The 24665-nt window shown below is 46.4% G+C and overlaps 2 protein-coding genes and 1 long non-coding RNA gene across 10 annotated transcripts in view; 1 reads left to right on the top strand and 2 right to left on the bottom strand.

Moving 5' to 3' along the window:
* LOC105276093 (platelet binding protein GspB) overlaps nt 1-22223 on the bottom strand; it is a 46083-nt gene extending 23860 nt beyond the window's left edge. For 2 of the 7 annotated variants that reach the window (XM_011333439.3, XM_026972232.1), the window contains exons 1-6: nt 21829-22198; nt 18686-19190; nt 13561-13719; nt 11508-12021; nt 7664-10303; nt 1484-2039 (exon numbers count right to left, since the gene is read on the bottom strand). In XM_011333439.3, coding sequence (XP_011331741.3) covers nt 1484-2039; nt 7664-10303; nt 11508-12021; nt 13561-13719; nt 18686-18926 — 4110 coding nt within the window. In that variant the 5' untranslated portion in view covers nt 18927-19190; nt 21829-22198. Of the gene's footprint in view, nt 1-1483; nt 2040-7663; nt 10304-11507; nt 12022-13560; nt 13720-18685; nt 19191-21828 lie in introns of all 7 variants that reach the window. The other 5 variants (XM_026972233.1, XM_026972234.1, XM_026972231.1 and 2 more) reach the window with 5 other exon arrangements.
* On the top strand, nt 2013-7896 carry LOC105276092. Of its 2 annotated transcripts, XR_003406959.1 has the most exons (4): nt 2013-2617; nt 7131-7344; nt 7602-7723; nt 7809-7896. It is a non-coding gene; the product is annotated as an uncharacterized LOC105276092 (long non-coding RNA). The 2 variants fall into 2 exon arrangements; XR_893347.3 differs by lacking the exons at nt 7131-7344; nt 7602-7723; nt 7809-7896 and adding an exon at nt 2693-5080 and having other exon boundaries at nt 2019-2617.
* A 943-nt stretch (nt 22224-23166) lies between the features above and the next one.
* Nucleotides 23167-24571, bottom strand: LOC105276091 (ribosome quality control complex subunit 2). The gene is made up of 3 exons (XM_011333438.3): nt 23923-24571; nt 23678-23849; nt 23167-23369 (listed from the first exon to the last, which is right to left on the bottom strand). Exons 1-3 carry the CDS (start codon nt 24370-24372, stop codon nt 23266-23268), a joined length of 726 nt encoding a protein of 241 aa, XP_011331740.2. The 5' UTR covers nt 24373-24571; the 3' UTR covers nt 23167-23265.
* Between the last annotated feature and the right edge of the window lie 94 nt (nt 24572-24665).

The raw sequence follows: 24665 nt of genomic DNA, 5'->3' as shown, positions 1-24665 counted from the left end.
TCTCTGTCCAGTAATTCTCATGTTGGCCTCGCGATATTGTGAAAATGTCAAGAACAAATCTCAAAATTGTCCATTGTCCATACACCATCTAAAATTCCTGAAGCTTCCCTAGTCACTGAACTGGAACTGAGAGACGTGGGTTTTTTCTCTTTCTTCATGAGGAACGATTTGGTATCTAAAAGATCAAGAAATATTCGACAACCGACAATAATAATTTCTACAGCAGATGACTGAAACTCCTTATAAAAGAGGGAAGTAGTCTATGGGAAATTGCGCCAATGCGGAAGATTCTACGACACTCATCGTGGCACCTCGTCGCGGAAGGAGCATCTATTGATCCTCGCCGCGATATACCTAAACCACAGGCCAAGCCAGGAAGCAGAACCGAAGGTGGATCAACGCTAAAAAAGGGGTTTATCCGGCGAAATTCAATTCGGCCGACCAGTCGATATGAAACGTCCTTGCGGTCGGCACGATGTCCCTATCAACGGCGAGATTAGGCTGGTGGTTTCCGAAACGCGTTTACGGCTACTTATTCGTAAGAATATTCGGCCATTCAAAGTCAGATCAGAGATAAATTGGTTTCTTTCTTTGTTAAAAAAATATTTGGAAATTATTCTCCTCTTTTATTTCTAGATACAAGCTTCCGGAATCGATTCTTTGAAAGGAGAGGACCACCTTTTAATTTAATTCTACAATATCTATCTCTTACTTTGAAGTTGATAAACAAAATTAGATATACTTTTGCCATTAACAACATCAAATATACATAATCATTCGTAGACTGAAAGTCGTGTCCGATAAGCTGAAATCATCGAGTGATGTTGATAATTCTCACGCGACGTGACGCTAATTAAACGAATGCAATTTCAACAAACTAATTTCTGACGCGACAAACGTAAAACACGTAGGGTGGATTAATTAACGGATCAAAACCGTGTCAGTTCAGTAGTGGCGGATCGTTCGTGCGTGCATCAGAGAACGTGCTCAATTAATTCTCACGATGCTACTTTGCATGCGAAGGGGCTAAAATTTTTCGATCGATCTGCAAGCCTCCGGACGACGAATTCATTAATCCACTATCTCGATTGCCGTCAGCTCGAAGAGAAATGCTCGGCAAGCATCCTCGATTTCGCAACGTTACCGCAATGCTTATCACGACGTGGCAGAGTTCCGTAAACCGTGACCATTCCTCGCGGAAAGGTGGTCAACTCGATGAAAGACACTCTCCGATTTTCGTGATTGATCTCGCAACAACGCGCACCCAACGTCGCTTCGTCCCAATCTCGTCGCAATCGGGACGTTCCACGCTGTAACTCGCTACAATCCTCATCATCGCAATTCACCGTGGCCGATCGAGATTTCTCGCGCACAATCTTCCAACCGATCCTCATTGCCAACCATCCAAATCTTACATCTAGATACTTGCATCCACATCCAGAACCCACAACGGGATCAAACAACGCGAAAGGCAGTCGCTCACCTTGACAAAGTGCAGATTCTCCTTGTCGAGGAGGAACTCCATGGACTTGTGCGGCCGCTGGTGGATAGCGGACGTTGCGGCGGACGCGACGTCGTCGCGGGGGCTCCTGTGCGTAGCGCCGACGGGCGACTGGGGTACGTGGAGGGCGTGCTCGGGTTGCGGCCGCGGCGCCGCCGCCGAGGTGTGGTTGAGGTCGAGCAGGCTGCGGGTTTTCTTACCGCCGGCGCCGGCAGCGGCGGCAGCTGCAGCTGCGGCGGAGACAGTACCACCAGCTGCGTCGGTGCACGTCGTCGTACCGGCGATGCTGTAGCTGACACCGTTGATCACCGCTTCGTCGAGATCGGTCTCCAGCAGACCGATCGGTCGCTCTTGAGCGGCCTGCATCGCGCGGGCTTTCGCCATCTCGATCGCCGCCGGGTTGCCAAGATCCGTGGCGGCGCGTCGGCGCGACGCCGACGCCGACGCCGACACCCGCGTCGTCGTACCCAGGGCGGCGACGCGGGGTGGTTGCGGCGGCAAGGGTGGCTTGCTGGACACTGGCGCCCTCCCGTTGCTGCTGCAACAACAAAGTAGTTAGACACGGTTTTCGGGGTGGTGGCGGTTTGCTCGAGTGATCCAGGAGGCGTCGGGGAAGGTGATCTCTCGCGCACGTGACGGTGACGTGAGTACGTCGGTACGAACCGTGAACCGAGCGTATCGTCGCGCCAAGACATCCCTCTAAGGGTGAAGGATGATGGTGAACGGACCGATGACGAGTGAAACCCGCTAGCAAACGCGACAAACTGGCCTCGGCGCGGCACTCACGACGCGCGCGCGGGATAATTGGATATCGGAGCCGTCTTAAGAATAACCCTGGAGCGCAAGACTGAACACGATGGTGCACGTTGCAACCGCACGTTGACAGACTTGCAATCGAAGTCGCAACCCTCGGGATCGCGGGGGTGTGTGAGCCTCCTTTTCATTCTGCGTCTTACATGCGGTTTACCTGATTCCGCGCGCTCGTTTTGTCTTCTATTCATCGTCGCGATTAAGCGTTTAGAAGTTTCAGCCGATTCGTGAGAGATAATTATGCTTCACAAAGGATAATCGCCTTATTAAAGTGGCGGTCGATTATCACACGGCTGCGTCGAAGGAGTGAGTCACGTTACGTATTATGTGTTAAGATCATAATAGCGGAATAGTGATTCTGTTTCTTTCACGCGGTTGCAGGGTCAGCAGGGTACTCGAATGGGAACGCGGACGGTTTTTATCCATTGGCGATCCGATATGGTGCGATGCCATTGTGACGTGATAATTGAAAATTGGCGTTCGAGCAGCATTTTACGTTGTCACGACATCATCGGTTTTCGATAGCGGACAGTTAGCCGCTGAGTGACGCTCTTTTCTACCGTCTCTTCGACCGGAATCGAGGATATTAACCCCTCGCCTTCGTCATACATCCGTTTAATCTAATTGTAGCTCACGGTTGAGAGAAACGCGACGATTACTTGATCATGATACCATAAAAATTTCGACATGTCAAGCAAATCGTCATGCTGTTAAAAAATTAAATTAAAGATTGCATAATCGCGACGCTGACAATTTAAAAAAAATTAGATTATCGACACTAATTACACGTAAATAATTATGTACACGCGTATATTTGCTAAAATCATCAAAGAGAGTTTAAGGAATATCAAAAAATATTGCTGAGGATACATATAAAAATCATACAGATGACAATGACATATACAAGACAAATTACTGACTCTCGCCTTCCATCGCTAATCTGCGAGCGAGCCGGACTTGCATGATCGCTCAGGACAGTGGTCTCTTTATTGAGTTTCCGAGTAGCGGACGAATGATATCGCGATAAAGGCATGACTATCCCGGTGGAGAGGACAGTCATTAATGCGAGACACTTTCTATCCGCTGCGCGAGCGCAGCGGCCGATAAGCAGCTGGACACAGCGAGCTACTATTCCGGGACTCCGAGACCTCGTTACGTTACGCATGAACATGTTTACACATGCAAGCCGCGATTTGTTACGGACGATGATCTCTGACCGCGCGTTGAGCGATTATGGAACTATCAAAACGCAAGGTTCGAGTTCTGTTCGACCGATTGGATAATCATCGGATGATTGGATTGCGAGTTATTAGAGCGCGTGATCGCAGTTTCCTCGAAAGCAATCGACTTTGTAGAATAAACAGTTCTCCGCGAGAAACGAGCGATAATTTTAAACAATTAATTTTAATTAACGCGGAGACTTCGGCGCGCGTGCAATCGCCGATTCTGAAATATAGCACATCCAGAGAAGCGGATCGCAATCGTGGATTAATCGCGACTCGCGCGGAGAATCGACAACTGCGAAGTTGCGAGAAAGGGTGAAGAACGCGAGAGAGTCGACGAACGTGCAAATGAAATTATGATGAGGAAGCCTCTTGCACGGCTCGCACGTGACCCAACAACAACGTGCGATAATGCGGCGCAGCAACGTACGCGGTCGGTTTTATTATCGCTTCAGTAGCGTGAGATCATGTTTATAAAAGCAGGATTCCGGCGATGGAGAATCATCACGTTCTAAAATTAAGTATGTCGCCATCCGTAAAAATGGCGATCCAACATCGGATCCATTTCGATCGGGATCGCGAAAACAGCGCGTTATCGCAACATCTCCCTCTTATAGATCAATTGGTAAATCTTGAAATTAAAATATCGATGTTTAAGATATTTCAGACGAGAAAGTAAGATAAGGCGCTTTCGTACAGACGAGTGATACTGCTTGAGAAATCGCGTGCGCTGTTATTGAAGTTGCTCAACGAGAGATCTGCTTCTCGCAGATTCTGCAAGTTACATCGACGCGGATCTCATCAGATTCGGCGGATATAACGCGAGCATGAAGGGGGAGAGGGGAGGTGCGGTTTTAACGCGGCCTTGCGATACGACGTAATAATTCGTTCCGACGCGACGACGAATGGAACGCAGCTGGAAAACGCGCGGAATGAGCGCGGGAGAGCGAGCTTAATTGCGCCATCATTAAAGAGACGGCTAAATGGCGGCGTTTGTTGGCGTTTTCAAGGCGGCGCGGCGGTGGCGGCGAAATAAAAAGGGGCAAAAGAAAAATCAAGAAAATAATTGGACTTCACAAAGAAAGAGGAATCAAAGAATACCGTTGCTTCTTTCGCACAACACAACAACAAAGAGAAGTAAAAAGTCCGAGGGGGGCAGCAAGAATCCCGCGATTAGAGGTCCGAACGTGACGTTGAACCCGACCGCCTTGTACGCGACTTCCGGACTCGAACTCGGTATGGAATAAAATTAATAAAACTTCGAACGGCTCTCTTTTTGTCTCTCTTACTCTACACCTACACGTGCAAGGTGTATATTTAACTGTGGCATGCGGGAACGCACGAAATGTTAAATCACCATAAAACATACGTCTTTTCTATTAACTGACATAAAAAACTGGATAATTCAAAATTCTGAAGAAAAAAAGAAAAAAAATCAAGTCATAAAATCATGTCAAATTTAATCTCTTGTAACGAGCAACAATGAGAATTGTTTCTGTACGATGATCCGATTCGATGAAGAAACCATTCAACGACCAAGCAAAAAGATCGATCCAGTGAGATCGAAAAATAAATTTTCAGACATTCGAGATACGTGCAATCGTAATGATGGTACCTGTTATTAATGCAAGTGATATTGTTTTGTAATTTATAATACTGACAAAGTATTCCAAATTACAAAACTCATAATATTGACGGAACATTGACGGAGCACTTTAGTCGAACAGAGTATTTTACGAAATATTTATACTGGAGCTGGACTCGGCGTGCTATTTCGCATTACCCTTGCACAACATAGTCCGATTTTACCGCATCTTCGCCAGAAGAAGGGTGCAAGAAGAAGTCGCAGGCTCCAGATACGCTTGCGAAAGCTTGCATAGCGGCGGCCTCCTAAATTACATCCCGCAGCTTGCGGGATGATGATTCATCGCCCCTAAATGCGGGCAAACGGACGCGGGATATCAACTGTTCTGTTTAGCGTCTCAGCAAACAAACCGAGAAACGCAGTCACCAAAAAATCTCAGGCGCGCACTGCGACCGAGGCGATACGTTAATGAAGTAACATCGCGCAAAAGAGGGCAAGAGGAAATCAAATCCGTGACGGAAGTCTATTACGCGAGCTAATAAAGTATGCGCATATCGTAAACCGAAGATGCGTTCTCCATGTAATCTGGGGTCATAAATAATTGATAGGCACCGATAAATTGATATTATCGACACGCAACGCTTAAGGAAGTTGGTCATCTGCAACTGTTGCGAATCAGAAATACGATCAATATGTGTAAATTATTGTGTTTATTTATATAAAATTTATATTATAAATAATAAATAATACTTTATATAAATACTACGTATTTTATTTATTAAAGTAGCAAAAGTATCGAAAAGTTTTAAGAAATTATGATAAATTATGTTTTGTACATTCTGCGGCAATTTGGACTGTTTGTGCGGTTTGTATTTTGCAGAATCAGGACATTATTCCGCACCTACCCGCGGAAAAACGAAGTCGTTTCACGTGGCGAGAATCGGAAACCGATCTCTTTCTTCCCGAGCGTTGGAGCGTTTTCGGCGCAGTACGGATCGAGACGAAAGACGCCGCTTCAGCGAAATTTAATGCGATAAAGCGAATGTTTGTTAAAGCCAAGAGAGGGAGGACGGATCAGATATGCCATTCCCAGAAGAGAGCCATGTGATTGACGGCAAATGCATACAAGCCAACAAAAATACGCGCGCGGCTTCACTGAGAGAAGAAATCGAGCGATTCGCGTCGATGAAAATCATGAGATTGTCGATTCCATCATTCACTCATCCTCATGTCAAGCACAGGGATTCTCTTTTTAATTCCCCGCGTAAAAGAGATGTATCAAAAGTGGAGTATTCTCTCTAATGGGAAAGCGGGAGGGCGAGAGGGGCACGAGACAGCAGGACGCGCCGCGATGGGACGAGTTATAAAATGCAATTAGGTCGCATTACGCGAGAATGACGTGGCGGGGGAGTGTAGGCCGGGGGCGAAATTTAATTAAGAGGACCGGACTGGTTCCGCCGCGTCGCGCGAAATCGGTGGCCGGCAATAATTACGAGGGGGATGACTAGGGGAACGACGAGATGCTGGATGCTGCTGGACCACGGTCTCGGACAGACGAATCCTCGCGCGAGAGTGAAATTCGATCGGCCGCAAGTGCATTCGCGAGGATTAGAGATTAGAGAGGAATTAGACGCAGAGGAGCCGAACAAACAGAAACAAATAACGTCGACGAGAGCGATTGCGACAGACGGACAGACAGCGTCGGTATCGGCGTGGGACGAAATGAAAGTGGAATTAAACAAACATGAAGCGAGCGATCCGCGACTACGAAGTGGCGTGGGCCGGCGTGGTGAAAATAACGGGAAGGGATTAAAAGCAGAATTGCGTGAAGCAAATGAATAGGATTACTTTGCACATTTATAAATATTATACGCCAAAAGAATTCTTTTCGACAATGAGCAAAACTGAGATAGAGATCATAGTAATTAACGTGCAACGAAAAGTAGAATAAAATTATATTTAATAAATAATTTATAATAGTATTTAAGTAATTATAGAAATTAAATTCCAGAACAGATAAAGTGAGAAAGTAAGAAGAGGATAAGATTAAAGAAAATATTGTTATTGGATATGTGGAAAAATTCAATGTAAAAAGTTTGAAAAAGAAAATTAACATTCACGATGGGGAAACGAGGGCAGGAAAACGCGCAGGTCACAACGGTACCCTGAATGTAAATAATGCAAACATTGAGACCACGAGATCGGAAATCTCTTGATAACGATTGGTAAGTCAGAAAGCGATTTACAACCTCTATATATCCTACATACTGTATATCTTCCCATATCGCAACCGATAACTTATAACTTTGAGCTCGGAGCACGTAATAACGGTATTTGTTAACGATATTCGTGTCTTATCAAAGAATTATCGCGTTTTGTCAAAGTACATAGTGTACCGTACAACGAACATAATTATTGACAGTTCAACTTCACACGTTAATCTTTAGCTTTGTCGCAAACGATAATTACTTTTCTTTTTCAGTGATTTAAGACACCAACATCGTTAACGGAGAGATGTCAAATAAATGATTCTCTTCGACTTACCTAACGCTGGAGGCACTTCTCTGAACATCCACATTGTTCCTCCTGGCAGCCTCCTCGAGAGTAACGACCTCCTGCTGACGTCTCCTCTCCTCCTCAGGCGGATGCAGCGGTATGATGATGTAATCGGGTTCCTTCTTCTTTGCAGCAGCAAGTTGCTGTTGCTGTGGCTCCAATGCCTTCGTTTCAACGGTCTTCTTCTGCGCTTCTGAACGCGGCACCTTCGTCCTTCCACTGAATCTCAACCTGGAAAACCTCTGCAGGAAGCCGCCCAGGCCACCTTTCTTCCTCTCCTCGTTCTTCATGGCTGTGGCTGAAGATGAGGACGACGACGACAGAGACGGCGAAGACGCGACACGCGCCTTCGCGGGTTCCTTCCTCGTGGCGGAAGACGACGCTGGCCGTCTCGCGATCGCTACACTTACGTCTTCCTTGTTGCTGCTGCCGATGCTCGATGCGCGCCTCTCCTCAACCGGACGTATGTCGTGATCACGACCGCGATGATTCGTATCAACTGCCGCCGCCGCCACGACCACCGCGGGCTTCCCACTACCACGTTCACCGAGTGAACCCGGTACGCCGGGTGGGGCGCACTCACCAGTGCCAACACTGCTACGTCCCACCTCCTTTTTCTCCACTTCCTCCTCCTTCTTATTCTCCACTTCCAGACTGTACCTCTTCTTTTCGTCTTCCTTCTGCTTCGCCTGCTTCTCGATCACGACTCTCCACAGACGTTCACCAGCGGCTCGATCGCTGGGACTGTGAGCACGCTCTTCGAGGTCTTCTTCAGTCAGCGGCATGCCTTTTGAATTTTCTCGAGCCTTGCTCTCATTCTCACGAGGAAACTGCGCCGTTCGCTGCAGATGTAATTCACCGATAAAGCTCTTTCTCGCCTCTTCGGACTCGTCTTCGTGGTTTCTAAAGGATTTCTCCTCGATGTGAGATGGCTTCGTCGCGGAACTCTCAAGGACACTTTCCAACTCGCGCGATTGGATCTTCTCGCGCTGGACGACCTTATCCTCCAAGCAAGATATGGGTTTGGTTTCCAAGCAGGGGTAATCTACCTCGTCTTCTAACAGCCGCGGATCCAACACACTAGCATCGCCACAGGCTGAAAATGGATCCGAGTTTTTTTTTATCTGACTAAAGAACGAATCGTTCTCAACCTGCGGCCTGACGCACGACGAGTCCTCGCTGATGTTGGTGTTCGAACCCATCTGCCGCATCACATCAGCCACCTTCAATGCTGAGGAGCGTCCCGAAGATGCAGCTGCCTCCTCTAGCTCGTCGCAAGCATCCATCCGCTGGAACGCCGCTCGTGAGTTCTGCAACGCCTTGACGTAGTCGCTCTGCTGTGCCAGCTCGTAACTGGCATTGTTCAACATCCGTCTCTTTCCAGTCGGGCTCATCTTATCGCGATCTACATCGTTTTCCTTCAACTTACGTTGGAAATTTCTTTCGTCCACTTCGAACTGCTGTGCAAGCTCATAGCTGGCGTTGTTCTTTACTTTTCGACCCCTCGCGCGACCAGACGCCGTTCGTTGAATCGTCTCCATCGCCAAGATGGCGGCGTTCGCCACTCCGGAAGCGGTGGCCTCCTCTACCTCGCGCTTGAACTGCTTGATGGCCTCGTCAAGATCGTTCTCCGTCACCATCACCATGTCTAGCACGCAGTTGGAGCGATCCTGAGTCTTCACCGTCGACGTCGTCTTCATCTGCTTGCCTTCGCGCGCTCGCTGCACCTCGTGATCATCGCTCGTGCAGTCGGTGACCTTCATTCGTTGTTCTTCTCTCGCCGCTTCTTCTACATCGCCATCCATGAGCGCACTTTGAGCCGGCTGCGTTCTAACCGAACTAGTCAATGCCATCTTCGTGGCCGGCTGCGTCTTCTCTTCGTTCTCTCGCGGGCTCTTCAGGGCCGCTGCGGTCTCGTCGTCGGGCGCGGTCTCCGCCATTTCGTGACCGTTCATCTCGTCGTCGCACGCGGCGACGCCGCAGAGATTCAAATCCACCGGCACGCTGGCAACCCGCGTGTAGTTTTCGAAGAGGGAAGACGTCGACACGTAGGAGGTCGTCCTCGAGGTGCGAAGACGAGGTGGCGTGGCGCAGCTCGAACTACTACGTGCTGACTCCCCAACGCTGTCGAGCAGACTGGGCGCACTCTGCGACTTGTCCGTGAATCTAAAATTAAAACGCTCCTCGTCGCTCCACCCTTGGTACTGCTGTTGCTGCCGGTGACGGTGGTGGTGGTGATGATGATGGTGATCGTGCTGATCGTAGTTCTGTTGTTGGTACTGCTGGTGCTGCTTCTGCTGCTGTATCTGCGGATGATGATGATGATGGTGGTGATGATGATGCTCTGCACCGCCGCCGGTTATATTTAACCTGGCCGTCTTTTGGCCGGACTTGAGCTCCAAAAGTGTGTCCCTCTTCGTCTCCACGCCAATTTCTCGCAGGTCGATCGTGTTCCGGTAATCCAAGGATGTCGCGTACTTGCCGGACTCACCGTAAAGCAACAGACGATCCTCGAAACCGCTCGTTATTCGGGAATCCGTGTTCCTGCCATATCGTTCGTATTGCTCGAAATCGTCTTCGTCATCCTCCTCGTCGTCCTCGTACTCGTCTTCCTCGTGCCAAAAGTCTCTGTTTCGACGTTAAGACGAATGATCGAAGTATTGTAAGCGGCACAGAAATTTCTATGTTATCAATTCTTGTAACTAGTAATACGAAAGATCAAAACTTGAATACCGATCATTCGTTTGGAAATTTGGCATTTTGGAAATTCTAATGCAAGTAAGAATTAAATTACATTCTCGAAGGATGCGTGTACGAAACGCGCTACGCGCTAAAGAAGGTTCAAATCTGCGATTCGGTAATGCGCCTGTGTATCTAACATTTATAATATCGGCAGTAAAAGTCAAGGTGGTCTTCCTCAGGGTCGTGATTACATTTAACTTGGCCGTAAAACGATCGTCACGCGGGCGGGCAATCGACGCACATTGCCAAGAAAACCGCACCGCTCGACGCCCGGCTCCCTTGCACAAGCGCAACGCGCAGTACATCATTTAACCCTTCCGTTCTCAAATCGTTACGGAGAAAACAGGACAAACAATGTAAGTCTATTTTTAACCAGTTTAAATGTGAAAAACATTTTTTTGGAAATATCTATCTCATACACGTTTATGTCGAGGAAATCATACGCAATGCAATGCGTAAATAGATTCTTGTTAAACATGAAGAAAATTATATATTTTCACGACATGGTGAAAAGAAAAGTATTAGAGAAAATACTGAAAATGACATGCAACGATGGTGCTTCGTTACTAAAGGAATATGCATGAGAAATATTTGTAACGGGTGCAACACGCAAAAATGCACTCACCATGTATCCTTGCGGACTGCTAATTCGGAAAATAATAATTACAATAGCACGATTACAATAGTCGTGTACCTCTATTCTAGCAACGCGGGTAAAAATAGACGGGCGTAAAGCGGTATGTGCACGCATGCCAAGAACAACAAACACAAAAGCCCGCGTAGCTTCCGTTGGAATCACGCAGGTGGACATGGATCAATTGCGTTACATTTCGAAAAGGCATTTGAGCGAAAAAATGGCTCGTAATAAATGGCTCGCACCTCGCGCGAAATGTCTCAAAATACCGAAACATGCATTGTTCTATCATCTATTCTCAATCTTACATTTCTTAAGTTACTATTAAAAATTCAAAGAAATGTTTAATAATTGAAAAGTTCTAATCAACCGCAACTTCTGCGATTCAAATATAAATATTTAGAAAGAGAAAAAATCTTAATGCAAAAATATGAAATAGAAAATATGACGACTTACCTCGGACGCCGGTTACTTTTCCTAATATTCGACAGGTCGGCGCCTCTTTTCGGGTATAAAGGCGCAAAACCATTCGATATGGTGCTTCGGCCGAAGTCCTCGTCCTTCTGGCACGTATCCAGGCTCTCAAAACTACGGTACGGCCTGATTCTGGGAAAATGATCCGCCAAAGTGCTGACAAAGCCATTCGGCAGCAGCCTATCGCAGTCCTGCTCCAGGCTATCGGGCGAGTCATTCTCCGCGTGAGAGACATTCGAACGGTTCGAGTACTCTAACGAGTCGAAGCTGTAACTCGACGGCGACAGGGTAGCGCAGGTTCTCTCAAGTGACTCGAATTGCAGCAGTGAACTCGACCTGGACGAGGCGGTAGACCTGGAGGATCTTGGCGATGCCGGGTACTCGTCATAGGCGGCCGTCGACGTCACCTGCTGATGATGATCTGCATTGCGGCGACGTCGCTTCCTGGGCACCACTGAATTGCACTCACTACCACTGCCGTCTAGCCGTTCATTTTCTAACAACAGAATGAAAACGATAAGTATAATGACGACAACGACACAACGACAACAATGATGATGAGCATGGAAAGCACACGAGGAACGACTCGAGAAAGTAAAAAGCGAGACGAGCGAGCGAGCGGACCAATCTAAACCTACTTTGGTTGGCCTAAATCTACTTTACTTCGCATCGGAATTCATTGCGATTGCGTGTTACTTTTAATTGCCGCTTGAATCTCGTTAGAATTCGTTAGGAGGGACGAGGAAGGATCTCCCGATGACCCACTTCATAGAACCGAGGCACGGAAGTAATCCAATCTAACGAACGATCGTCACTTTCGCCCTACGCACTCGTTCGTCCATCCGTCCGTTCGTCAGAAAGCTACGGTTCATTCAACCGGAAGCATGCGTTTACAGCCTCTACCAGGCGCGCTGACCGCCAGCGGTTGTCGACCAGGTCCGTGACCGTCGCGTACGACGATGCAGTCGGTCCAGTGTCGATTCGGGATTACACGTTTGCGCGACAATTGTGTCAATTGTCTCAACGTATGCGAAGACGACGCGCTCGTTAAAATTCTACGGTAAAATCTCGCCGTAAATTGAGATCTGACAAAATAAACTTGATTTGATTCAATCACGTGCCATATTTCTTTTAGTCTGGATTAAGAAAAGTGTTTTGTGTTTTAATACTTTATATTTCAATTTTCAGCAATCTGTATTAAAAGATGAAAAGGCAAAAACAACAAAAATTAATGAAAAATTATCCATCAATGATTATAAATTTAAAATTTCAAACAATGCGCTGCTTCAAATCTATCTACTTTTGACATTGGCATTACTTGAGCAGGTAGTCAAAATCCCTGTTACAATGAGTAAAGCATCTGTTATAAAAAGAGAAAGTGTGTGCCCCTGCAACGCCGCAACCACGTGTAACTGCGCGTTGCAAACGGCTGCCAATTCTAAGGCGCGTCTGAAAACCACATGGATGAAACGTGCTATCAAATTATCGATCCATCGGTATCGCGTCTTATAAATTTTAACGTCACCATTTTTTAGCTACAACCATATATCCATAAAATAATGTATTTTCATACATAGATTCTTCACTAATGATGTATATTAAATCCTAATTTAATTCTCGTATAGACTGTTGCAAACAATTTCCGGGTTTGAAACTATTTAGTATTCAGATTTACGTAAAAGAGAGGGAAAGAACGGGGGAAAATGCGGTTTTACGTTCGAAAAATACATCCAACCCAATTCTGATGGCGTAAGCGCGAATAATCGTGACGAGTAATCTCACGACGTAATTCCTGGCTCGCGGTGCCTAATAGAATCGGAAGATTAGGCCGTTCTCCGAGAGGAAAGAGAAAGTAGAACGATCGCAAGTGAATAATGTCCAACACCCGCGATCTTCGCCCGAGGCAAAGAACCGAGATTTCATAAGATCCTTGCCGCGCAATGGCAATTAAACGCTTGCGATTATATTATAGGTGTAATCGACGTATGTGTTATCTGCTGTTGAAGATCGATATCCTTACTCGTAGTATTCTTACCTGCTCTCTGTTTCGCCCTTATGTGAATTACACTTTCGGTTTCCGAATCAGATCCCAGCCAGTACGTCGTACCGCTACGATCGGAGTCGCTCTGAAGATCGTCGGATGTCTCCTCCAGAATAGTCTCCAGAAAGTCTACCTGCTGCACCAACATCGTATCTGTAAAAAGGAATACCAAAGTGCTAATTAATTTGCAATTAATTTGAGCAAATTAACATTTACATTAAGCTTTTATATACATCGTAGCATATCATTTAAATTCAATAAAAATCATGAATTGAGAGAGAAAATTTCAAAATATAATTTAACGAGAAACTAATTTATGTAAATTCGCGTATTTATAAATATTTATATAACCATTCATATAATTATTTTATCGACAATCCGGATCGCGCGCGCTAGTTTTAGGCTTCGCACGCACGTTACGTGAGCTTCCTACGCGCGTTATTCTGTTGCTTCGATGCAATCAACGGAACAACACGTGTTCAGCGAGGCACGATATAACGTAAATGCCGTGAATCTTCACGTTCGCGCCCCGTCGCATTTCGTCCTCGAAAATGCGGTAACCGCCCGCTCGTGGCAAACGAGCGGGGCGAAGTTTTTAACGAGAGTTCATGAGTCACTCGTTATCGACGAGAGTGCAGGCGTTATTACGTTGGAAGATAACGTAACTGGAAGGTCGTCCACCTTTCGTGCGGGCTTTCGCCGTCAGTCGGAGCCGGTTTGAGACATTTTGGGACACGCACTTTCCGAGAACCGCCGTTTACTTTCGGTACACGAAGCCGAGTGTTTCTTTAGAATTCTAACAAGCCGCATCTTCCGGAGATTTCGTATCACGCAGCTGCTTCTATGTATCTCCTATAAATAATTTAATTCCTATCGCGCTTGAGAAACGGCGATTCCGTGGAAGATGTTGCGCGACAAAAATCAACGGGTTAATAATCGTCAATTAAGGAGGTCTTTCGGCGAGGAACTGCGCGCCGCAGGAACGCGAAGCATCCGCGTACGTTCCCGCCTTCTTCATCATCGCGCGATGAATGATGGCGTGAACAGTTAGCCGCTGCTGGGAACGGGACGTTGCATAGCTGCACGGCATCAGAATGCATTCAGCGCGCTGTGACCGCGAGCGATCGCTCGCTCGCGTCCCGTGGAAAAGTCAAACGCTAGCCTTTCATCTTACAGAAATAGTTGCGTAATAGTCGTACCAACGTGGAAACGTGCGCAATTAAATTGCGTTTCGCAATTAAAAGGACGAGAAGATGCGATAAGATCCGAAATTTAAATATCCCTGCTCCGTTTCCTATCTCGTTCTCTCTTCTTCTCATGAGTTTCTCGTCGATCCCCGAGAAGATACACGAAAGCTGCTCACAGATAGGGGAAAAAGGCAGAATGCTGCAAGGCAGGAAATCGTGAGTGGACGCGCATCGAAACTGAGACTTTCTCTGAGAGGCTGCGCGTAACTTTCCACGAGTGGGCGACGATAACGCTATCGTTATAAAGTTTGTGCACACATACGCATACACATCCGCATCGGGTCTTGGATGCGACTCGCGGAGAGTGCAACGCTCTTCCGCGAGAATCAGCGAATGGACCGGACAAGATGACTCCGAGATGGCACGAGGGATACTCGTGCGAGGAAGTTTCTTCCAACGCGTTATTACGCGCCAACCTTATCGATTAGTTCGTGGCATTGCTTTATCACGCACGATTATGTAACTCGCCGCATCTAACCGCGTCTCGCACGCGCGAAGCGTCAGTCTTGATCTTGAGTCACAAATATGGATTGGTGACTGCGCTGGATTGCGAGCGCGAATTTATGATACCCATTCGATCGGAATACCCTGAATCATCCATCAATCGATTAATTAATGCCAATAATTATACGGAGCCGGTTCGCTCGAATGACGCAACGCGAAGCACTCGTATGTGGATACACCTGATTTCCGCCACGCCTTGAATCGTCACAAGAATGATGAATATCGCGTGCACGCGCAATGGTGCGCACTTTTACATTCATGTGGACTCGCGTGAAGGCAACCGTCAATGAATAACGCAACATAATTGCACTCCACTTAAATGTTTCATGATATTCACGAAAGGACCTGCTCAAGTTCAATAAGACAAACTTGACTCAAGTGAGTGCAAGTAGATTCCTTTGCACTCAATAACGAAGATCTCTTCGCAGGTAGAACGAAACGAGCGCTACGAGGCGAAGAATAGTTCAGGTGTTACACCTGAATTAAATTTAATTCATCAAATTTCAAAGAGAGATTTCTTCGCAAATGAAAGGTAGGTATCGCGAACGCGATATCCACTTTGCGGAACTCGTCGTCCTCTCGAGCTCCGTCCGAGTAGACGTGGAATGTACGAGCAGATATTGGAGCGAGGGTATATATCGATGCGTTATTAAATGGAGGCGTCTCTAACCACGAGGCCGGACCTCGTAACGATTGCGAGAGAGCGGGTCGTCGGGCCGCGCTGAAACGCAATTTGTCTTGCACGAGTGCGGAGGCACGCACCACTATGCAACATCATGGCGGAGCCACCTGTTGCAGTCGCCTGCCTGTTGCTGTTCCGTGACTAACGGACGAGAATAAACCGCCGTGGCTTACATAAAAATATAATCGACCGGACCGGCGTCTTTCCAGGGACCTACACTGGCCGATATGCGGCGGTAGCCGTAATGCACGCGCGACGACCGAAATGTCGAAGGCCTTTTCGGTTTATCCGCGCCGCGAGAACGTTTCCAGGCGTCACAAGTGTCTGAGGCTTTTCTAAATCCCTTCCCTCGGGCGTCATCTGAAAGAATTTACGTCCGCTTACATACAATAATACTATGATGCAGTGAAAAAGGAAGATTTGTTTGCCGAAGATACGATGCATGCAACCGCGTGGTGAGATAGTAGTTTTGATATCATCGAATAATATTTGTCTCGAGAAAAGGTTTATCGGTTGTACTCCGAATGGAAAAACATTTAAAACGGCACGAGTAATAAATTTGAACTTAGTCTGGACACCACGATACTTTTTATTCGGTTCACGATATTTACAGCTATTTACAGTATGTACAAGTTGTGAGAATCACGAATGTGAGAGAAGAAGAACCGCGAAGCACGCTACTTCGACGAAAGAATTTCCGCCGACTTCGAATCACAAAGAGAATTCTTTGTAAAATAAGGTCAATCGCGGCATAATCGCGCGGACCATATGATAGCGATATCTCGAACAATATTTTATGATGGACTCCGATTTCTCGCTCAGGAGAATGTGTTGTGCCGTTTAATTTCTAAATCTTGGATGTGAGACTTTCTTTATTTCAAACTGGTATCTCTCGAAGTGAATGATAAAGCAACCAGAGCGGTAACTTTTCTCGCGCAGTTATACTCGACTAATCTCCTTGCTCACTCTCCATTTCTTATTTCGCGCAGCTTAGATTACTCGCCCGCTAATCGATAATTAATCCACGCGTCAATGAAACTCTAGTTGGAACATTTTCTGCAACGTAACGATCAATTAAAGCGTTAGTGTCGATTCGATTTAATTATAGAATGCACTCGAGTCTTACCTATCAAAAATCTGAAAGGTCTCACAAGTTAAAAATTGCTTTCCGAAATTTAGTCTCAAAGATACCACCGAGAAGCAACGTATTATAAGTTTAAGGCGCTCGGTATGACGCGAGAGGAGAGAATGCGAAGAATTTCCGTCAGTCAGTATTGTCGATCGCCGCGTCTTTTCGAGTTCTTTTCCGTGATCTGCGATCTCAACGATCGGCAGCCTTGATCGCGGATAACCGGTCGGCATTGGTCGCGCATTACACGTCGGACGGGAAATTGAATTATCTTTCCACAACTTCCTGGAGCCTCCTCAGAGACCGCTGCCGCCTCGTCTACTACGCTCTAGATATCGACAGCGAGGCGGCTGATATCATTACCGCGATTTCCAGCGGCTAGAAAACGGGGCGGGTTTGCATACAGATCGCGCGTTAATGGTCGGCTTTAATGCCATGCTTTCTATCTAAACGTGAGCAAGACGAAGACCGCCTGCAAATACCGCGAACGGCAAAATGCGCGCCGTCCTTCGATTTCCGTGAGCGCGCTCATCTGATTGTAATCTCTCGCAGTTGGTTCTCACATCGATTCGAGATCGGCTTGAAATTGCAAACCTACGTATTTTTTAAAGTATACGTATTTTAAAAATATATATGTATTTTAAAATATTATACATATTTTTCAATATTTATATACTGAAAAATATTGTGCTACATTTACACATTTATTGAAAATTCTGATGAATATTATAGATTTTTTTGCATCTTTTATGTGCATAATCAAAGTTTCTCGTTGCAAATTCCAGAATCCTCAATCGTAGCGGTCGATTTTTTGACGAGCGTTAAATATCACAAAAAATTTCCTTTCCCACACACGAACACGCAGTTTCGGTTTGAAAGGGTTAATCGCTTGGCGTGACGAGCCGCGAACGACGACCCAGATTACCATAATCGCGCCTAGATTTGAACCGAACAGCGATCTAACAGTATCTCTCGCACTGTTGTTCTATGCCCGCCCTCGGAGCGGAAGTTCACACACAGCAGAGAAAGGGAGAAAGAAAACAAATCTCTTTTCCGTGTTCACATGCACGCAACATTTCCTAAGACATTATTTCTACCTGTTTGAAGTGAATAATTACGAGATAATAAAGATAACAAAAATCTAAAATTAACGATATGAGCAGACAAAACCAAAATAAATTCGAGATAAATTTAAACTCAACACAGATTTGAGATAGACTAGATTAATTACATAAATGTTGATTAATATATATCTCTTTTAAGGTAGTAATTAAATTAAATAAATCTCTAAGAAAAATATTTTGCTTTATGCAGGATGTAAAGTAGCATTTACAGTTACAGTCGAATTGGATTTCTTTTCAATTATTTTAGAATATTACGTGAGTAAAATAAAGCATCTCAAACGATGTTCGAAAGAAAGAATTTAATTAAGATCGAACCACTTGAGACGCTTCATTACGATATTAAGCGCGAATATTCACACATTAGCGCGAGGAGAGAGCGTGCGCGTATGAAAAAACGAACAGGAAGAGAGAGGGAACAGTAACGCGTACAAACCATTAGCCCGTAGATCCTCCAAGTGCGTCGACTGGAATTGGGAGTGATGCTGCAGTTGGAAGCCGTAGGCCGGAAGCCACGGATTCGGACCGTTTGCTAGATCCATGTTGGCGGACTCGGTGCAGTCCAGGGTCAAGGTCGTCGAGTCCTCCTCCTCATTTGCGGGAGCTAGGGTGGAGACTGCGGCAAAGCTGGTCGACGTTAACGTCGTCGACGCGCTCGTATCATTTCCGCTCATCATCGCACAACGATGACGACGACGGCGGCAGCTCGTCCTCGCCTCGGCACCGATGATTGTTAGCCGCTCCGACGAACTGTGAACCCCCTTTCCGCCTCTCCCTCATAGCCCTCTCCGCCCCGCCGAATGCGACGCCGGAAGCCGCGCCGTTTCTTTCCGGCCGGGGAGAGGACAATCCGGTTCGCTCGGACTCGACGTGATTTCGGGCTGATCCAGATCCGGACGTCCTCGTCTCCCCCTCGTACACGCAAGGACAACTCGAAATAACTGCAATGTGAACATGAACCGATTAGTGTTATCGAAGGATTTGATGGACTCTTCACGCCGACGAATAACATGTCTGTCCAATAAAAATCCGGCGAGATTCCTTCACGAGATCTCGCCTCTGAGGATTTTTACGCGTCGCTCAGATCTTACGGTGTCTTTGTTCTCGGATTCCTTGCAAGTCCGTAAGATTTAAGGCTCTACGATCCTTGACACCTGAGATTTAAAGTCTCCCGGAACGTGGGGGATCCCCGCACCCTTGACTTTTCTGAACCCAGATGAACCCTTGGAGACTTTTCTCGGTGGAATTTTCAGACTCAGGACACGCATGAAGAAATTCGCCGAAGAAATGAACCGTTCGCGATTCATCGGCCACGAGAGATAGGTGAAAGATACGAGCTGCATCCTACGATAAGGTGCACGGCTTAACGAGCGCATTTAGCCGCGAGGGATACGTTAAATATTGCCGCAAGCTGCGGATTTACGTGACACGATGGCCGCGACGAGAATCCTTACGCAGTGAGAGTACGTTTGTGTAATTGGATAAAGATCGGCTTGAGGGTCGTTGCCTTTCTGTTCCCTTCTCGCAACTCCCTGGCAACCCCCGTTCGTTCCACGCGATTCCACGAGCGCGGCAGAAATTTTATTATCGTCGTATTTCTTTCGGCGGGCAGAGCGAACGGCCTGAGGCCGATGCACGCGGTGCGCTCTTAATCCTGGATGAATCATAGAGGAATACTAGGTATAAGGGCTCGAAAACAGAACGAGAAAGGTCAAAGACAAACCGTTACCAAAGATTGAGAAACAAAAACAAAAGAACTAGTCAAGCTATCTCCAGAAGAGAGACTACAAACATTCAGATATACAACATAATATTAATATCCTTTTAAGTTTATTTTTCATAATATTAATGATCATGTTTGATAATCTATATATATATATGACAAACTTAATTAATCTGTCGAAGAAAATTTAGTAATGAAGTATTATCTTCAAACATTAATGATAATATTAATAATAATGTTTGAAGATAATACTTTATTACTAAATTTTCTTCGACAGATTAATTAAGTTTGTTATGGCACGCGTGGTTCTGACGATAATTGCCGAGCAAACAGCACAAAGAAAATTCCTAATCAACTTGCTCCTGTTTCTTTCAGTTCAGCGTGAGGTGCAACAAAGAGAGAGAGAGAGAGAGAGAGAGAGATAAAGACTAATCGTGCAATTATTGAGTGCATTCTCGATTGAGATAATCGCTATCGCCATTCACGGGACGCTTTGACGGCGTCCTTGAGAAATCGTTTCAAAAGCGTAGAAAACGTTTCGCGATCGCGAAAGAAAACCGGAAAACCGTCAGTAAAGATCGCGCACACATGTAGGTATCTATGCATGTACATTTGTATGTGTGTGTTGACTCATTTATGTTACTCGTCGACTACGTCATTGCAATTTCCATGACGGTCACGAGGAAATTACAATGTACAGAGCGTCTCAAACGTCGGCCACGAATTTCTCAATCAATCGGGCTTCACTTTTAAACGTTCTTTTTCTGAACATTAGTCGGCGATTAATGCCTTGATCGCGCGCGACGTCGATGCAACCGGACGACGCAGTGACGCGTGAATATCGATCGGATATTGATCTGTCGAGCGCCGTTACCCCGGTACGTTCCCGATAAACTCGCGCCGCGGAAAAATGAAGTCGCGGAACAAGTCGCTCTCTCTAGTCCAAACGGATCATACTGCTCTCTCTCTCTCTCTCCCCCCCCCTCCTTCCCCCTTTTTTCTCTCTTTTTCCTTCCTATCTCTTGCGTTCTCGCCTCTCGTGTTGCACCTTACACATCGCTGCATATTTACAATGCACGCGTTTAACCACGCGTAGGCACTTTCACTACACGTAACGCCTCTTTTTTTTCCCCACAGAGAATAAGTGAACTTTAGACCTTCGACGCCGACGTCCCTTTGGACCACCTACAGGTTTAACGGTCTCGCAAGCGCCTTATTATGTCATCGTTAAACACTAAAGACATCTCACCTTTCCTCTGAGACTTGAAAGCGTAGAAATTAAGTCAAGTCTCGAATATCCAAGGACACGGTGGACCTTTCCACGGAAAAAAACAGGAGAAATTATATGGAGTTCACAGAAAACGGTAAGGAATTTACAGCGCCGCTTCTCCAGTAAGGTCTTTGGAAACTTGAAAATCAGCAGTACTCCGAAGAGTACCCGTCGTCGTGTTCGTGGCGATCCCGCAGTACGAAAGAGCGGCAATGCGCACAACGAAACGACCGTGAAGGGAAGTAAAATGCGAGAAAGATACGGAGAGAGATAGCTGTCATCCAGAGAAGTCGCCGCGGAGAGGGAGAGAAGGAGAGAGAGAGAGAGAGAGAGGATAAGAGAAAGATAGACAAGAAGACGCTCGGGATGTAAACACGTGAGTGAGTGAGCGAATGAATGACAGGGGGAACAAGAGAAAGAGAAACAGAGCGAAGGAAAAAGAAAAATCGAGACAGAGAGGCGAGAGCGAGAGGACCGATACGAAGTGCTCCCGCGAGTGCGGGAGTGAATGCGAGAGAGAAACGGATGATACTCGTGAGATAGAAGAGGACAGAGCGAAGGCAGCGCACTAAAAGAGAATTCCTACCTGCCAGCGTGCATTCCACGATTCCACGGCGTGCCTTGGCAGCCCCGCGTACGTTCCCGTTCGTTTATTATCTTCCCATGCGTTCACCAGCACCGTTGAACAATCTCACAAGCGAAACTCACCCACGAGTTCGTCCGCTGATCACTTTGTCGCGCGAGCGGGCTCTGCGAGCAACGTCAAGCCGGTGACGTGCCGCGACGCGCGAACATGGCGCGCATGTACCGTCGATCCACGGGGCGCGATTGCGCGCACGTTCGAACACGCCACGAACACGGGGACGCAAGAACACGACGCGGAAACTCGAGCGAACGGCTCGCGAGATCACCGATCACGTTTTCCACACGCGTCCACGTCCCTTTCGTCCGCTGCACCGTTGTTTCCCGACGACGCGACGCGAAACGCATCGGAGCGCCCGCTTCGGACGATTCGACTTTTAGCAACGCGAGATAAATACTAGAACGAAACGCGCCGCTTTCGCCTGCGGCTGCGCGGCGCGGCGGCGGCGACCGATTCCCATCGAGGCGAAGGTACCGCGACCAATCACAAGATGCGACGGCCGTGAGTTCTACGGCACTACGCCGACGCGGCGAACGGTGTTCGTGTAGCCATCTTGCGGCTCGATCATTTATGTCGAGCGTATTCGAAGGATCGATCGGTCAATCGCTCGATCGCGTTTATGAAAGAGAGATGTTTTGCTCTTGTCGCGGGGAATATATTCCGAAACATTTCGGATACTTGAAAAAACTTGCAAAGATCTTTATATTTTATTATCTTATTATTTATATTTTATTATTTTATATTAAATATATTCTACATTTCACTATATCGCGAAATAAACATTTCTAAAATTACATTCTGAAGTAGATGTTAACATGTAAACATCCCGATGTGTTTTGCAAAATATATCTCAAGTCTCTTCAATATACTTAAAAACTCTTAAATCTCTTCGATGTTGTTAAAGCGCGAACGAGCGAAAAAGGAGATACAACCGCCAATTGATAGCTTCGACGCGCGATACCCCGTAGGCATTCTCGCGAAGGCTTGAGCGCCCGCGTGGAAAGAACTTGACCCTAGCGAGAACTTGACTCGCGCCTGTCGCGTTCGGTGTCGATGACCTAGCATGAAAAAAAAGAAAACCAATTCCAGGCCCGTTACGCACTCTCAGCAGCCGTTCACCCGGATTTCCGACGATCGCCCGAGCCGAATTTCAAGATTATCGGACCATCGATCATTGAACGTTCACTGACATTTCGATTCTTCACTCCATATTCTCTCGCCTCGCATAAATATCCAAATGCATGCATAGCGCTCGGCGGAAGTAATTTAAATCAAGAGAAATTCGCAGGCAAAGCGTTTATTATGGCAGTTGCACAATCAGTCTTATTTGACTATAAAATATTTATTGCGCAATTGCTCTTCCCTCGTGTCGTGAAATTCTTAGACGAGTAGCAGGATTAGAAGACCCGCGCCGAGCATCTTTGCGAGAAACACAATTCGGCATCCGCCGACGTCTTGAGAAGCAACGTTCCTCACTTGAGTTTCTAGATATATTTTACGACGGTGTAAGATTAATGCGAATCAGTAAAACTAATATAATACATTTTTTAATTCAAAAGAAAATATCAGAATTAAACTACGTGATTAATTTCTCGCGCTCAATCTCTATGTATATTGCCAAGCGCTACGAATTATTTTTTACGTAACTCTGCGCCGCAATAAGATAATCGAATTTTAAGGTATATATATATATTTCGGAATATTGAGATATTTATTAATCAATATCTATAAGGAGGAAAAACAAAAAGGAGAAAGGATGCAGGGCGCCGTTCTCTTCGCTGACGGTCCTCACCGTATTCGTAGTATTGCGACGGCTCCGTCGACTCGTCCTCGCACTCTTCGGAGGTCGATCGGATCCCTGTGATTTCCTGCCGTCTCGCGCGTCCGCCGACCTTAGCCGCACGCGGCACGTAACCGGACCTCATCACGCGATTATCAGATGCACTCCCGACAACGGCAGCAACCTGGAAAATGTGGGAAAAATGTTTTGCTTCTTCACTAACCGTAATCGTAGACCTCGCTGGGTTCCTCGTTCACCGTTTCCTCCTCGTCCGCGTTCTCGCTGTTTTCCTCAGCCTCCTCGTCGATTTTCTCATTCTCGTCACCTTCGTCTTCCTCCTTCTCCTCCTCCTCTTCTTCATCCTCTTCCTCGTCTTCATCGTCTTTCACGGCCGAACGATAAGATCTACCCTCGTTGAGCCTATGTCGCGGCTGATGCCGTCTCTGAATGACGCTGTAATCATTGCTGCGGTACGCTTGCTTGATCCAGCGCGAATGCTCCAGAGGACGACGCCGTGGTGATTGCGCGAGGTCCCAATAAACGCCGTTCGCGTATGGAGTATAGACATTTCTCGGAATTGCACTCGACTCAGGAGATTTTGGAAAGTCCCGCTCAGTTTTGTCGTCGCTGGTATGAGTACACGACAGAGCCAGAAGCATTGACAAGAGTGTGAAGATGAACATAGCCTGGTCCTTGTCATTGCTCATTAACACGTTGAGACGGCTGAACACAAGCACGCTTACATCAATCGTTCACGAATCGAGCGCGATCGCGCAAGTCTCTTGAAATTTATCGCGTATCTAATGTGTAAAAACAGAAATGTATGTTAATATTACTCTATATAAATTAAATTATATGTATAAATCAAATAAATAATATGAAAATATTAGATGATTATATAATTATGATGACATATTATATCAAATATTGCATATGTACTTTAAAAAAAGACTATATTATGTATAATAAAATTACATCGCAATCAAGTGTGTCTAATTGA

This window comes from Ooceraea biroi, chromosome 9 (genome assembly GCF_003672135.1).
Source record: "Ooceraea biroi isolate clonal line C1 chromosome 9, Obir_v5.4, whole genome shotgun sequence".
In the NCBI taxonomy this organism is placed as follows: domain Eukaryota; kingdom Metazoa; phylum Arthropoda; class Insecta; order Hymenoptera; family Formicidae; genus Ooceraea; species Ooceraea biroi.
The sequence above is the reverse complement of the archived record's forward strand: the minus strand, read 5'-3'. Positions and strand labels throughout refer to the sequence as shown.